Raw genomic sequence first — 17,015 nt, 5'->3', positions numbered from 1 at the left:
CTGACACACTGAAACGTAATACTTAGTCATTAATGAATGAGGGCTATCGTTTTATGTCTTTCTAGATGGCGCCACTGTTGCGTGAGGTTTTAAGTGTGGCTTTCAAAGTCTGTTACTTATTACGGGCGCGAAAACAAAAATTAGATTAAAATCATATTTAATACACCTTAAAACTGTACCATAAAAATATTGAGCAACCACAGTGTTGCGTAGTCCCGTTTTGTTCAGAAAAAAAGGGAGGACAAAAGTTTCCGAAAGACAAAACTGTCGCAAAACACAGACTTCATTGCCCCGTAACGCATAATTACCATAATTAATTTCAGGTAATGCAAAATATTCACAAAATTATTCTAATTATAAATAAACCCGTGTAGCTTGGCCAAAAACTATGAGATTTGACATTTCGGAGACCTCACGCTACACTAGCGCCTCTAGCGGCGAATTCATACGCGATAGCCCCAATGACTTAATCTTTGTTCCTTCCTCATTGGATAGCCCTCTTTGACAATGAATATTACTTACCTCCACCAACAATTCGTAAAAAAACAATGTGAAAAAATCATTCGTATCTCTACCTGCATGTAAACAGATATGCACTGTACATCCTGCAACTAAACAATAATTATGAAAGAGAACCTTACATACAATACAATAACTACAGCGAAACCTTTTGTTAATATGTCGAAATATTAAATCATTCGCTTATTAAGATTCTAGTAGCACTGCATTTAGCACTATTACTTATTATGTGAATCTTAGTCACAGCAAGGCTACTACGAAACGGAACTCCAAACTCGAAGTTCGTGTCGTGCGGTCCCTTTGACACTTATACTGTTTAATACGAGAGCGAGAGGGACTGTACGATACGAACTTAAAGTTTCATAGTAGCCCTGCTGTACTACGAAGTGCAAAATTCGAACTTTGTATCTTGCCGTCCCGCTGACGCTATTATTCTTAAATACGAGTGAGAGGGACGATACGATGCGAAGTTCGACGTATATTATAGTCACTTTGCCTTTATACTATAGAGCAGGGCTTGTTAACGTTACCAAATTCACACTATAAGTAACGTTAAATAACGGTAAAAATCATAAAAATACCTAGTACCGGTATTAAAATTTAACGTTAATTGATAACTTAACATTATTTAACGTTACCTAATTACCGTTATTTTTACCGGTAATTTTACTTTACATTGTAGGGCTTGTTAACGTTACCCAATTCACATTATTATAACGATACCGAAGTAACACTATCGGTAATTTTTGCTATGCTACCGAGTGTTGCCAATTTAGCGCGTGCATACTCGCTCGATAAATGAGGATAATCAAAAATTTAACGTTACCCAAGCTTACCGGTAAATAGTAATATAAATACCGTTAAAATGATTTAACGATACTTTTGAATTAACGTTAGTTTAATGAATAGCTGATAACGTTACCATTTTTTTACCGGTAAAAAGTTGTATAAGTAACGGTAAATCGTTTAACGTTAATTATCATTTAACGTTAAATCGGTTTGACAGTTGGTAACGTTACCACTTTTTAACGGTATTTAAAGCCCTGCTATAGAGGCGGAATTTTATCTAATCTGTGTATCTAATCAATCCCAATCAATCAATTTGTTTGTTATCTGTGTATTTCGTTTGTTGCGTTTGTTGTCAAACTTAAAACCTGAAACTAAGTCGAACTTGGTGTACTTTTTAAAGGAACTGTTTATATTGAATTTACCTGTGAAATTGTTTTACAATAATGGCGGCACTATTAAAAAAGAGGGCGTTAGCAGAATATAATAAATCTTTCCAGGTATTTCATTTACATAACCTAAAATTTTATTAACTTGATGAACTCTTTACTTTAAGTCATTGGGATTTGTCTTCATAGTCATATTTCCATGAGCCCACGACCCGTTGGGAAATAACTTAAAACTAAAATTTTCAAGAGTATATTTAGTACACAACTGGGCTCTGTTTCTCAAAGCAGTCTAATAATATTAGTGTTATGCCTCATAAATTGTATGAAAAATGAGACAAACACTAATATTATTAGACTAATATGCTTTGAGAAACGGGCCCCTGTAGTCACTACTCTTGCACTCTGTAACTGTTTATTGCTATTTCAGGATGGCCCATCATCAAAGAAGCTTCATCTGGTTAAGAAACCCCTGATTGGAAGTTCAGCTGCTGCATTTGTTGGCCTCTTGGAGAAGTGCAAGTCGAGTGAAGAAGCATTGCAGTTGTTGCTCCGCGTCTCCGACTGTTTGCAGTTTCAAGAGTCTGATGTGGAGGAAGCGGTCAAGAAGCTGTCAGAGCACTTTCAATCAGAAGAAGACTCTGTTGTCAAAGTCAAAATACTATGGCTTTTCTGTGACATAGGGCTTGAATGTCCTGGGGCAAATCTTAACAATTTGATAGATCTCACAACGCACCTCATCAAAAATGAGACATCACATAAGGTATAACAGAATATTAATAGAAGATTAGTAATGAATACATTTTTTTGGTGTCAGTAATGATTATTTTGTTTTTTTAGGTGATAGCTCAAGGTTTAGCCACTTTACTGAAACTTGGTACCAAACTGTCCGAAGATAAAATATTAATGATGCGGCTGGTGTCAGTGGCCCGTGACAACCTCAAGGATACAAGCCACATGGTGAAGTGCCGTTGCCTCCAGCTCATCTGCGAGCTCTACCCTATTTGTCCAGAAATGGACCGAACATTGGAGACTATTGCAGAAGCTGATGCTGTTGTGAAATTACTATCAGAATATTCCAATGCTGAGGTGAAAATTTCATTAATAGGATTTAAATGAAAATTTTAACTAAATATAATGAATGAAATCATCTACAAACAAATATAGAATAAGACTTTTTACCAGTCTTTATCAATTTCTCACCTCATTTTCAATATAATTTTAGAATATCTGTCATAGTTACTTTGAGAATAGTTTTCTGGTGGTATCTTCTAAGAAGTAGTTCTTATATTGGTATGTTTTTCTTGGAGCAGGATGCAAGAGTCCGCTGTGAAGCATTTCAATCTTTGCTGACGTTCCATGAGCGTGGACATGCGTTGAGTGCCTCACACTATGACCAAGCTTGTGGAGCACTGTCTGATGACTATGAAATTGTAAGAGAAGTTGCTCTCAAACTAGTATGGCTGCTCGGCAACAAGTACCCGGAAAAGTAAGTAAAGTATGTTTTTTAGGTTTATAGAAATGGGTTCTCTCAGAGATCAGTGCTCAAAATTTTACTTGTACTTTTCAAACTCAATACTTACACTTTGCAAACAGTTTGAAGAATAAAGAGAAATCTGGCTGAGAGAAATGTAATACTATTAAGACTTCAGAGATGCAAACTCATAAACTTAGTGTTTCAATTGTATGTAGCATGTATTATGATGTTAAACAATATTATACCTTGAGTCAATCCCTATTAAGTCGAATTCAGTTTACGCCGCGTGACAATCGTAACAAATTGACGGCTTTGACGTTTTAAATGAAGATAGGTACTTATTGAAATTAATTTAAACAATAATTGTTTTTAATGAGTTTGAAGGCGTATTGTGCCACAAATTCACTACATTATAAAACTATTAAGTAGTACTTATCCAAAATACAATATGCAATCCTTTTTCAACATCGTTAATGTATTATTTTTGCACTTTTTTATGGAGCACTTCAGCACGTTGATCCAATAACGAAGCACGCGTTACTGACAGCGCAACTGTGCTTAAAAGGTGTTTAAGCACAGTTGTAGCAAGACAGATTTTAAGCATTAGCAGGGGGTATCTAGGGTATTCTAATTCGATGCCCTCTGCCTTCTCGTTAGTAATCTCGTTCTTACGGCCCTTAATGCACAATGTACTATTCTGGGACGGAAGAGCAGAATTGACTTTGTTATTGGATTTATGTTATTTAACAATAAATAAGTTTCAATGTTTTATTTGCGAAAAAATAACTAGAATTAGACAATGGGATTTAACACCCTGGCTGGATCCGCCCTTGCAGTTGTATACGTTAGTTTAATTTACATCAACCAAATTCACAGTGGTCCAGTGTAAGTACTTTCATGCAGCCAATCGTTGTATGTTAAACTAAGTCATTAATGAGTCCGCTCCGCTTGCGGTGTCAATTAGGCTTTGTGTGTGATGCGAGTGTGTTGTGTCCAGTACGATAACGCTGTCGGACGGCGAGACGACGCTGCGCATGGTGGACGACGCGTTCGTGCGCATGTGCTCGGCGGTGAACGACCTCAGCATGCAGGTGCGCGCGCTGGCGTGCTCGCTGCTCGGCTCCACTCGCGCCGTCTCCGACCGCTTCCTGCTGCAGACGCTCGACAAGCAGCTCATGAGCAATATGAAGGTGACCACACTGTTGTGACCACACTACAGGTGGAGAAGATTTTACTCAAAAGAAATTCTATAAGCTTGTATCTTAACCCTATCAGCCCGGCTGACGAGTTAACTCGTTTTGTGCGATAAGCTCTTAAATCCGGTAGCAGGTATACTAGTTTTAATTTTTTTTATACTACATCGTGGATTAGGGCAATCGGCAATTACTTCCGTAGCCGGACACATTGCGTCCCGTAGTCATACCGAGTTGCTATAGTTACGTCATGTTACCCTAATTTTTAACAATATTAGCCACGAGTTATCTCGTCAACTGGCTCTGAAAAGCTTTATTGCCTTGACGAGCTAAGTCGCCTTTCGGACGTAAGAACGTCATTTCTTTTAACGAGTTTACTCGCCTACAGGACTCAGGAGCAGATATATTTTTATGTGAATATTTGATTTTGTGTGTAGCACATTCACAGCAGAGACAAAAGATCATTCACTCTTTAATTTCCAAAAAGTTTTTGGTAAAAATTTCATTTTTAATACAAGCTTTTTTTTGCTGACTATTTTTTGTCGACTTAAATTGCATTGTCTCCCAAACTACATTTGAATACCAAATTTCCAGTCGATGCCATTAACCGTTGAAGGGTTCCGCCCTACAGAGACGATCCTGGCCGGACTACTAGGATGTCACTACCAGATTATTGTATTGTCACCAGTTGTGATTGTCACGCAATTTACATAAGTATTCCAAATTTCAAGTCAACCAGTAGCCGGAAGTAGGTCGAATTTAACTTGCAAGATTTGATTACATAGACAGACAATGGGACAGGTAAAACTAAATAAAAGCTTAACCTTTTTGACGCCAACGACGCATATATAGGCACCGCAGGTTCCACGCCAGTGACCTATATGTACGTCCTTCGTTCAATTGTGTTAATGTTCAACATTAAAACATTAATTTTAGGCATTGCAATATAGAAGCTTGGCGTATGGGTGATGTCTTTTGTATTTAACGTGGCGGCGAAAATGTTAAAAGCCCCAAGTTCTTGTGTGCCCCAGGGCCCACCCCACGGGGCATTACGATTATTGAAAAAGGGAGCCTATTTGTACATTGCGATTTTTTGGACAGAGGAAGCGCACGGCGCACGAGCGCGGTGCGGAGCTGGTGCGGTCGGGGGCGTGGGCCAGCGGCCGGCGCTGGGCCGACGACGCGCCCGGCCAGCTGGTGGACCACGGCGCCGTGCAACTGCTGCCCGGCGGCGCGGCCGGCGCCTTCGTGCATGGCCTCGAGGATGAGCTCATGGGTACCACACGCATACCTTTAACAAATAACGGGTCATCCATAAAATACCAAAGTTCCACTATTTGAGTCCAAGGAAAAGTCTATTGTTGTCGACTTTACAAACCGTTACATAAAATAAAAGAAGACTTTTTAGCATCTGCACGAAAGAAAAAGTCGTTCTCCGTTGGTGAAATCGGCTTCCAGGGTACAGTCACCAACGCCAATATCTGACACAACAAGCGTGCATAAATATCTGATACAACTCTATTTCTAAAACCGGAAGGACGTGTCAGATATTAATGCTGGTGACTGTACATCGCTGACCGTCTATGTTAACGATCATTTGCCGCCGGCGAATAAGAAGTTGCTCACGTTAACCAAATCCAAGTTGAAGGCTAAAGGATTTATCTACATATGCGTGAAGTTCTGCAAGATTCACGCCCGTAGGGATGATAATTCCAAAGTTTTTATCATAAGCAGTGAGCGAGATTTAAACAAGCTGCTTTAGTTTGGTATTATGTAATCTTCTGTTGGTTCATTCATGAATAGCCCCTAATCAATGTTTTTTTTCGATTATCGACCATAAATATGGTGACAGCTTATAACACAATTATAACAGTTAGAAAACTATTTAATCCATATTTACAGTCAAAGACATAAATATATGTAAGTTACCAAGATTTCAACAATTTATATACATCTTTATGCCACTAGTCATAAGGTTCATGTACTTTGCTGACTATATTAACTCGAAAAAAACATTAAATTAAATAAATCAAAAAACCCGACTGCCAAAGCTAAAAGGAAGAAAATAGGCCTAGTGGTCTAGAACTCTGTTAAGTAGCTAATTTAAAGTTCAACAGTCGGGACCCATTACTAAGAGTTTTTGAGCGTCACGATTTAAATGGGTCCCGACTGTTGAACTTTAAATTAGCTACTTAACAGAGTTCTAGACCACTAGGCTTATTTTCCTCCTTTTAGTTTTTTTTGATTTATTTTATTTTATGATTGGTTATTTGGAGTCTTTTTGTATGTTTTATTTCAACTCCAAATTTGTTACTTTTACGGGTATCCCGTGAAACCGATAGAATGTGACGTCTCTCGATGAGAGCGAAAACATAGATGTCGCTAGTGCTGCTGCATAAGTAGCGTAGTAGAAATAAGCAACCTGAGATATGTATGCATAGGAAAAATTCGTGTCTAAATTCCTGTCCAGCGGTGGTGTAGGGGTTATAGCACGCAGCACGGATTGCTGAGGACCTGGGTTCGATTCCCAGCGCTGGTCTCTTTTTCCTCCTGTTCCAGTTTTTTGTATTTTCGTTATTTTATTTTATTTTACACTTTTTTGAAATTTATGTTAATATAAATATTTAATAGCCTATGTCACTCCAACAGTTATGACGAATCCAATGATACCTCACATGTTAAAATCCGTTTAGCCGTTTAAGCTGCAGCGAGGACCAAAGAAATGGACATACATACCTACATACATACATACATAAATACGCTCGAAAAACATAACCCTCCATTGGGCAGTCGGGTAAAAATAAAAAAAATCAATACAAAATTAAATAAAAAAAAAACAACTTAATCCTATAATAATTACAAACTAATCATTGTTAGGTTCTTTTGCATTCCTAATTCCAATCGTGATCGGATAGCAGTCGGCTTTAGTCCGCTTTCATCAGACATACATGCGTTATTTTTAATCGACTTCAAAAAGATTAGGTTATCAATTTAGTTCCATTTTTGTATGTGATATTAATGGGGTGTATTACAGAGGTCCGCACGGCGGCGGTGGAGGCGGTGTGCCAGCTGTCTATGGAAAGCGCGGTGTTCGCGACGACGTCGCTGGACTTCCTCGTGGACATGTTCAACGACGAGATCGAGGACGTGCGCCTGCGCGCCATCGACTCGCTCACGCGCATCGCGCACCACATCCTGCTGCGGGAGGACCAGCTGGAGACCATCCTCGGCGCGCTCGAGGTAACTGCTGCAGGGTACCGGCTGTCGAGTCGAACGACACACACGCGCAGGGGAGCTTGGATGGGAGGGAAATGTGATGAAAAACATTGTATGTCGCTCGGGCGGTACTGGAATTACGAACATCGACTCATTAAAGCCCTCAGTTTTCGACTTCGGGCTTCTAATATAATCGCGTTCGTAATTTCTCACTTACCATGATTGGTTTTTTGGAGTATTTTTGTATTTTTTATTTCAACTCCAAATTTGTTACTTTTACGGGTATCCCGTGAAACCATATCGAAAATACAAACTGAGACATGGATGCACAGAAAAAGAGACCAGCGCTGGGAATCAAACCCAGGTCCTCAGCAATCCGTGCTGCGTGCTATAACCATCCACCACCACCATCGCTGGACAGGAATATAGACACGAATTTTTCCTATGCATACATATCTCAGGTTGCTTATTTCTACTACGTTACTTATGCAGCAGCACTAGCGACATCTATGTAGCGCTGGTCTCTTTTTCTGGTTTTTCTGTGCATCCATGTCTCAGTTTGTATTTTCGATATGGTTCTCACTTACCGCCCTTAAGACACAATGTACTATTTTTAGGTACCCAGGAATGTACCCTATTCTTAAACTTTAATAAAAATGGAGCAACGCCCAGTACAGTTTCAGCAAGCATGCCTTCCCAGCCATCTGCATGGGTTTTTAGTTGAAAGTGAATTTACATAAACAATAGTATTATTTTATTTTACTATTCGCTATTTTATATCCCGTACTAGAGATGCGCAAAACAGTGTTTTGTAACATAATACCATGTCATATTGTGACTTATGTTCATATTATGGTCACAATATGACATGCGCTCATGACGACTTTCTTTGTCGAAATGTCCACGGAGACAGTATCCGCAACTATTTCGTCGTTTGTTTGTTCTAATGTACCTAATAAAATTATTGATGGAATTAATATTTCCTTCTGATATCACGTTATATCAAATGTCGCAGTTCTTCTCTCCGACATGTAATACCAGGTGAAGTGAGACGTGAGTGAGACTCAACTTTGATTTACAGGATTTCTCGATGGACGTCAGAGAAGGCCTTCATAGAATGCTCGGCGCCTGCAGCGTCTCGTCTAAGACCTGCCTTGAAATGTGCATCGATAAAATCTTGGAAAACCTCAAGAGATATCCTCAGGTAAGCACATAAACGGCATAGCTGCAGAATTACAAATTTGTCAAGCGACTTGCAAAAGTTCCCTAACATAATACTAAGCTTACTGAAAAACATTAACAAAGCAAATGCGCATGGATGCATATTTTATTAAATAACAATCTTTGAATATTACGAACATGTGTGTTAAATTAAATATTATGCAGTCAAAAATAACCGTTTTTATTGTATTGTAAGATTGAACACGAGCAAAAACTTTTCAGCGTTTTTCTTATCATCACTTTCGTAAAGTGTTTTCGTTTCGTGGGCCGTCGTTGCTGTTTGGTCGCGGGTACTTTCACCAGGTGGTTGGGTTTCAAGGGTTTGTTGTGTCCAGGACAAGCGGTCGACGTTCCGCTGCATGCAGCGCCTGGGCGCGTCGCACGCGACGCTGGTGCTGCCGCTGACGTCGCGTCTGCTCGCCGCGCACCCCTTCTTCGACGTGCCCGAGCCCGACGTCGAAGACCCGGCCTGTATCCTTTGACGCACACTTTGCAAACTTTAGCGGTTTATGTGTGAAGTTACAGATGTCTTATAAATTGTCTATAAATCTTGTAAAATGCAGATATGTCAGAATGACTGTCAAATAATAGCGTACCTACGTAGGTACTAGCAAGCGTCTGTAATGCAATTTTTATGTAAATTTGAATACCTTATTAGATTACGGGTGAGCGCAAATAAATGCAAGCCTAGTGTAAACATTAAACGTACTCGTAGTTCATGCACGTTTTTCTGCAGAAACGAATTAACAGTGGTATACCATCCGCCGCTTAACTTTGCCTAAAAGTTCATTGCCACGACTAGTACCACAAAAACTATAAAAGTATAATTCCAATAATTGAATAGGCACTATACCGTTAAGCGATTCGAACACAATCCGGGAGTAACGTAAAGACGTCGCATAAAAAATGTATCTCAAAAATGCGTCAAAACTGAGTATTGAGTAATGAACTTTTAGGCAGATTTATATGGCGCGTGGTATACATAAAACCATTCACATGTCGTTTGTTTTTGTAGTACAAACGTTTGGTAGAAAGATTCGACATATACTGAAAGAAAAAAGGTCCTGGGCAATGCCGTATGAACCCAGGCAACCCAGCGTTACATGTAAAGTAATGCGATGTACGTGGCTCACGTACAAAGCCTCTTATTATTACTCGTAGTACTGTGACCCTGGCCTAGTTTCCTTAGCGTCACAGACATGTGCGTGCTGATCCTGGTGCTGAACGCGGCGGCGCGCTGCACTACCATGCTGCCGCTGTTCGAGGACCACACCGTCAAGCACTACACGTACCTGCGCGACACCATGCCGCACCTCGTGCCGCACCTGCCCATAGGTACCGTGCCGCATGCCGCATGCTAGCATCGCAGACATGTGCGGCGGCGCGCTGCACATTTACACTACAATATTAGTAGGTTTTCGGTTATTAAATGAACACGTTGTTGTGCGGCAGGCGAGGCGCAGCTGGCGAGCGTGAAGATCGAGACGGGTCTGGACGACAGCGCGGTGCGGCGCTTCTTCGGCTCCGTGCTGCGGCACATCGACAACGGCGCGCTCTCGCCGCGCGTGCGCCTGCACATGCTGCGCGCCGCCGAGGACCAGCTCGACCGGTGCCTGCTCGCCACTAACTATTATACAACGCTAAAAATAATCAATTCCGAATATTACAACTTGAAAGCTTAGTGCGGGTATACATATATATTTCCAAAAATCAGAACAATCTAAATTTCTCAAAAATGCAACGGTGAGATTTTTACATACGTTATTTTTTATATTTGGTAGATGTTCTGCCCATCTATCTCGCATTTAAGCTTGTCGTACTATTTACGGGACACCCTGTATGTATTACGTGTACGCGCGTATACGTGCTTCCAAAAACGAGCTTCTACGCGCAAATAAAACGCTAGTCTGAAACCGCACTTTTAGTCGATAACTAGACTTTGAAAGCTTAAAGCGCCACTTAGACCAGTTTCCAGTGTTGGTTTATGTTATGATCTTACACCCAGAGATTCGATGTTTACGAGTTAAGCCCGGTTCACATTTATCTTTAGTGTTGTGTAGTGACGCATCGGAACGGTATCGGTTCCATACATTTTATATGGTTGTGTCGCATCACAAGCAAAGAGAGAGAGAGACAGAGAGCAACACGACACAACAAGACAGATAAATGTGAACCGAGCTTTAAACAGGTGCTATGTCAGTGGTAGCGAGAGAAGTATAGTGAGTGTAGCGTGTGGTGTGGTGCGTGTCGCAGGCTGGCTGAGATGGAGCCGCTGTTCGCGGGCGCGGCGGTGTTCACGGCGCTGTTCGCGCGCTGCGTGCGCGCGCTGCACGGCGCGCTGCGGGCGCCCGCCGGCCCGCCCGCGCACGCGCTCGTCGCGCTCGCCGCCGACACGCTCAGGTAACACGGACGGATGTCTAACAACAACGCCCTACACGCAATAAATAACGCTCATTTTCATTGATCGATAGGGCTCGCATGCGTGCTACGGGAGATTTCCATAACGCATGCCATAGGGCCCACATTCGGGAAACCGTTTTCATTCATCGACAGGGCCTCCATGTTGGGTACGGGATCCATAACGCATGCCATAGGGCCCACATTCGGGAAACCGTTTTCATTCATCGACAGGGCCTCCATGTTGGGTACGGGATCCATAACGCATGCCATAGGGCCCACATTCGGGAAACCGTTTTCATTCATCGACAGGGCCTCCATGTTGGGTACGGGATCCATAACGCATGCCATAGGGCCCACATTCGGGAAACCGTTTTCATTCATCATGCGCATGCCATAGGGCCCACATTGGGTCCGGATCCATAACGCATGCCATAGGGCCCACATTCGGGAAACCGTTTTCATTCATCGACAGGGCCCCAATGTTGGGTACGGAATCCATAACGCATGCCATAGGGCCCACATTCGGGAAACCGTTTTCATTCATCGACAGGGCCCCAATGTTGGGTACGGGATCCATAACGCATGCCATAGGGCCTGCATTCGGATTTCACTAGTCGATAGGGAAACCGTTCTGGCAATCGCCCGACGCAGGGACTGAAGTGGTCGGAACTGACCGGAAATTGACGGACGCCAGTAGTGGACTTCTGATCTGCCTACTATCTTACTAGCAGCGTATGAACGATTTTAGATGGCAAGCAGACAAAGGTATTTATTTAAACGCCTCATTTTGAATGACCTGTTTCTGTTTGTTCTGTCTAAATAAACAGACACTGATCTCTCACAAATCTAAGTGTTGAATGTGCTCGTGCAGGTTGCAGCACCAGTTTAGCGGCGTGACGGAGCAGGAGAGCGCGTGCGTGGGGCAGCTGGCGCTGCGCGTGACGGCGGCGCGGCTGTGCGCGGGCGGCGCGGGGGGCACGGGGGGCGCGGGAGGCGCGGGCGCCGCCGCCGCGCTCGCCGCACAGGCCGCGCTCACGCAGCAGGCCGAGCTGCTCGACCGACAACTAGCCGCTGCAGGTCACTCTAAACTTTACTTTAAATAGACTTGCCCTTGAACTCGACTCGAAATATGCAAGCATTTTTTTATATCTTAAATATATATTTATTGTTAAACCAACCGAGCCGTGGCAAAATTTTTAAAATACCCGACAGAGCCCTTTGCGGCCTGCGTGCAGAATAAATGTTTTAACTTTGAAAATAATGATTTGGCAGGCGTGGAGCCGGACCCGTTCACGATCGCAGTGTTCCAGCAGCTGTCGCTGGGCGCGGACTGCAAGCCGGCGGCGCTGGCGCGCGCGCTGCTGCCGCTGCTGCAGGCCGCGCCGCTGCCCACCATCCCCAAGCCCAGCGTCAACGTGAGTCCCCCTAGCAGTAGCAGCCTTGGCGGGCGCCGGATCCGGTCACGATCGCGTGCAGTGGCGGTAGGCAGCTTTAATGCTTCCTACCCTGCTGCTGGTGGCGGTTGGTGCGAGTCCTAGAAGACCTCCAAATATTCACAAAGTCTCTTGATTAAGTGCTTGATTAGTACTTGCACCAACTTGTAAGAGTTTGACTTGTCGGGTTTTATGTGTGGGCTACTGGGGATAATGGGGATTCTTCGAAGAGAAAGATTGTCCTTGATAAACTAGATTTATTGTTCACTGTTACGTCTAGTTACAACGGCGTATAATTAGTAACTAAGCTTGCGGCGCGTTCCCGTCGCCGCGTCCCTGATTCTAGGAACGTTTGCGCTGGGTCTGCTCATATTCTAGTACACTTGTCACGGGGTGGTGTCCGGGGAAGTTGTTCGGATGAAGGAAGAAGACAGGAATAGGGCAGACAGTGATATTTATTTAGGATAATAATAAAAGGGCACGTTTCCGTGCCCAGTACTTTATTTATATAAATCAATGGCACTGAAGTCCAGTAGGTAGTATTACGATCTAATGATCTTATGAAACTTCACAAATGCACAGTACGATTATAAAAACTTCCTTCGTATAGGAGTAGTAAATTATGAGCTTATTATGGAGTTTTAAAAGATTTATAGGATCTAGGATAAAAGAAAGGTAAGTGTTCAGCTCGGAGGCTCTGAATAGAATGGCTACTTGACGTAAATTGAACAGGTGTGGAATTTAGAAAAGGAAATTTGAATTTAAATGTTATATTTTTGAATATGTGCTAAACCAGACAGTACAAAAAGTTAGGAGCTGTATGACACCTCGTTACACACTTGCACTCGTACATGAGCTGACTACGCTATGTGTCCCAGCAGACTCATTCAGCTTCGCCGTTCTGGACCTAGAATGGGGTCAGTCCAGTTCGGCACCGTGTAGATGACAATAAATGCGTGTGCGCAGATCCGTATGTGCACGGCATCGATAATAGAGCCGGCGAGCGACAGCGACGCGGTGCTGCGGTTCAGCGCGGGGCTGGCGGGCGGCGCGGCGCTGGAGGCGGAGGTGCTGCGCGTGCGCGACCCCGGCGCGCTGCGCGTGCGCGTCGCCTACCCCGACCGCCGCGCGCACGCGCTCCTGCCCTCGCGCGACCACCTGCGGCCCCTCGACCACCACACAGACAGTAACTATACTTATTTATTTATTTTTATTTATAGAACATTAAACAAAAGACTACCGTATTTGTTTAACAGCTTACCTGATAACATTTCAAAGTCAAAGTCAAAATATCTTTATTCAGTTTAGGCTATAACAAGCACTTATGAATGTCAAAAAAAATCTACCACTGGTTCGGAAAAACCGTTTGTTTAGAAACTGACAAAATTAAATTCAAAAAGATCCTAAAAAAATATTTAATAGAAATTTTTCTCACAGTAACGTGGTTGTAACAATATAAAAATTTATGTAATAATAAATTACACATTTCATTATTGCAAAAAACAATGTAAAAATAATGTCAAATAAAAATTTCTCCATTCATTTATATTACTAGCTCGCCCGCGACTCCTTCCAAATACAATTCTGTTAATAGCTATCCCGTGGGGACTATGCAATTTTCCTGGATTAAAACTATCCGAAAACTATAAAAAGTATACCGAATTTCATCAAAATCTGTTCTGCGGTTTAGATGTGCACAGGTAACAAAAAAACAAACGGCTTACAAACTTTCGCATTTATAATATTAGTAGGATGCATAACAGTACACACGACTCAGAAGGCTACTCCAAATACCTACATTTAACGAATGAAACCTCACCTGTTCGTGAGAAAGCTGTATTACTATGGATGTTATCTGAGCAGTGTAGGACCGTTTCCATTGCACCCGAGAAAGCAATTTTATTTCCTTGTAATTTTTCTAAAGAAATCACAGGAGAACTGCTTTTCTTCCTAAATACTTTCTACTTTTTAGTAGAAAAATTCAAATTTGACACCCGCGATGGCGCCATCCATAAAATACGTCACACCATTTTTGATCAAATTTAGACACTTCCCTCCCTTGTCACTTATTACTATAACCATTCTTAGTTATAACATGTTCGAAACTGCGAATTCCGCCCACCCCCTAAAAGTGTGAAGTAATTTATGGATAGCCCGTAATGGAATCGCAAGTGCATGGGGAGCGCGGAATGTAGAACTAAGTTGCGTCGTTGGCGTCGACAGACGGCGATGGCACGGTGAACGTGCGTCTGCTGACCAAGGTGCTGATCTCGCACGGCGCGTGGACGGAGGCGTGCGGCGTGGACGTGACCGTGTGCCTCGCCGTGGACGGCGCCGCCGCGCTCGTCGACCTCTGCCGCCCCGTGCGCATCACCGTCGCGCCCAAACCCATCAAGCGCGGCATCTAAACGTTACAACTCTAAAAATTCTAAAATATGTCTGTACAAATGTGTACCCTCATCTGTTATTTGATTATGAAAAAGTTTATATTTTAGTTAGATATTACATTTATCAATTGCAAATGGACTGCCTGGCTAAATCTGAGGTATTAAGATTTAAGGTTTTGACAACTATTCCTGTGACTAAATTTTGTCAAGTCAACTTTATGGGACAAGGAATAAAATACCCTTTCGTCAAAAAATTGATATGAATGTTGAGTTTCCATAAATTACGCCTGCTTATACAAATATACACGGCCGTATATAGCCAGGCAGCCCATTTGCAATTGATAAATGTACTATACATATTATCTAACATTTAAACTTTGTCGTCGTGTAATGTTCGGGCAGCCCTCTGTTACCGATTACAAACGAATTGCATAAGAGCAGTCCGTATATTGTAAATGTCAATTTTATGTTGAAACTGCAAATTACCCTATAGCGGCCGCTTCAAGCTGTCGTCTACCATAACAGTATAGTTGATCTGACAGACCTCATCTATCCTAGCTATAGTAAAGTAAATAGTATAATAAACTATAACGTCACTGCCGTGTGAAACCCTCGTAAGTGCCGTACCAAAAATTTGCATAGTGTTTTTTTTAAAATGCGGACGTGCATTACAAGATTTTCTCATGAAACGAAGTATAAACGTTTTTTAAAAATGTTGTTACTTAAAAGGTTTTTACATGGCAGCGGCGATAAGGAAGTCCACGCTACATTGCAGAAAAAAGGTTTGGTCTCATGTAACTGCGACTTCAACTGAATCAATATTGATTACTGAATTACAAAAATTGGTACCTGATCATCGATCAAAATCATATTTTTTACGTAAGGGCTAAAATGTCAATTTAAAGTCTGCAACTATAGTTAAAACTGCTTTAAGTACGATCTGCTGTACAACCTTGTCTCAGAAACCATAATTGTTTTCATCAAAGAAGCCACTGGGACGTTTATTGTTGTGAAAAGGTTCTACTGCAGGTCAGGCTTAAAGAGGTTTACCTATATTGGTTTTTCGAACGAAATGTGACTAAAAGGTTACTTGGGGCATACAACTACTTATTGTAAAAAAATTGTACCATTTTTAAGGAAGTACCATACAAAGGATTCGGATCTAAATAGGTCTTTGTCTGCTGCAATCACACCACCTGGAAATCCAAGAGTTTGCGTTATTAAAGTAATAATTTCAGTTACATTTCGATCAAATATCAGATATTGTGCAGATTTTTAAGGTGGGATCTTACCCTAATAATTAGCTACAAGTGAAGCTACCAATTTCCTTTACTAGATATAGTCTTAACGTGGGCTGGGCAGTCAGAGTCAAGGATCTCGAGGCACTATAATACTTGGAAACTATACAACTTTGACATCATTTCGACTTGAGGCCGAAACAATTATTGTTCGAATTTTTTACAGTAATTCCAATTAATGTATATTTTAAGTATTTTTTAAGTTAAAGAGCTTAAAAATTATGCCATCTCATTTTTACATACATTACTTTAGTAGAGTTCCGTTCTGTTGAGAAACCTTTTACTATTTCTCTGTAATAGCGGTTACGAGCTATTCCTGCTTTATTTAAAAACAGTGGAAGACTGGCAGTTTAGTATTTATAAGGAAAATGTATTAATAAACTACTTTGAATCTATAACAGCGACTTTTTTTAACAGACTTTAAAAAAGTGGAGGATTATCGGTTCGGTTGATTTTTTGTTTACCTCAAAAACGCCGTCATTTATGAATAGATTTCAAGATAAAAAAACTGTTGAATTGGGTATATACTTCCGATTTGGTCCCAGTGTGTCACCAAGTCAAGATCTGGTAAGCGGATCCGAGGAAAACTGAAGGATCTCTTCAAATATTGTAGGAACACCCATGGTGATTTGGGTAAATTGAGTAGTAACTCGTGCATTTGCTCTTGGAAATCACAATATGGGAAAGTGGAATTGAAGA

General features: G+C 41.7%; 1 protein-coding gene across 1 annotated transcript; it reads left to right on the top strand.

The window, feature by feature from the left end:
- The first annotated feature begins 1,408 nt into the window (after nucleotides 1-1,408).
- Nucleotides 1,409-16,714, top strand: IntS4 (integrator complex subunit 4). Its single transcript, XM_074090821.1, has 16 exons — nucleotides 1,409-1,805; nucleotides 2,122-2,454; nucleotides 2,532-2,780; nucleotides 3,005-3,180; nucleotides 4,166-4,358; nucleotides 5,463-5,637; nucleotides 7,396-7,601; nucleotides 8,659-8,781; nucleotides 9,134-9,269; nucleotides 9,996-10,133; nucleotides 10,251-10,407; nucleotides 11,052-11,198; nucleotides 12,070-12,275; nucleotides 12,471-12,613; nucleotides 13,598-13,817; nucleotides 14,855-16,714. The coding sequence occupies exons 1-16, from the start codon at nucleotides 1,752-1,754 to the stop codon at nucleotides 15,037-15,039; spliced, it is 2,841 nt and encodes a 946-aa protein (XP_073946922.1). The 5' UTR covers nucleotides 1,409-1,751; the 3' UTR covers nucleotides 15,040-16,714.
- Nucleotides 16,715-17,015: the final 301 nt, after the last annotated feature.

Source organism: Choristoneura fumiferana, chromosome Z (genome assembly GCF_025370935.1).
Source record: "Choristoneura fumiferana chromosome Z, NRCan_CFum_1, whole genome shotgun sequence".
Taxonomy (NCBI): domain Eukaryota; kingdom Metazoa; phylum Arthropoda; class Insecta; order Lepidoptera; family Tortricidae; genus Choristoneura; species Choristoneura fumiferana.
Note: the sequence above shows the minus strand (reverse complement) of the source record. Positions and strands in the feature narration are given on the sequence as shown.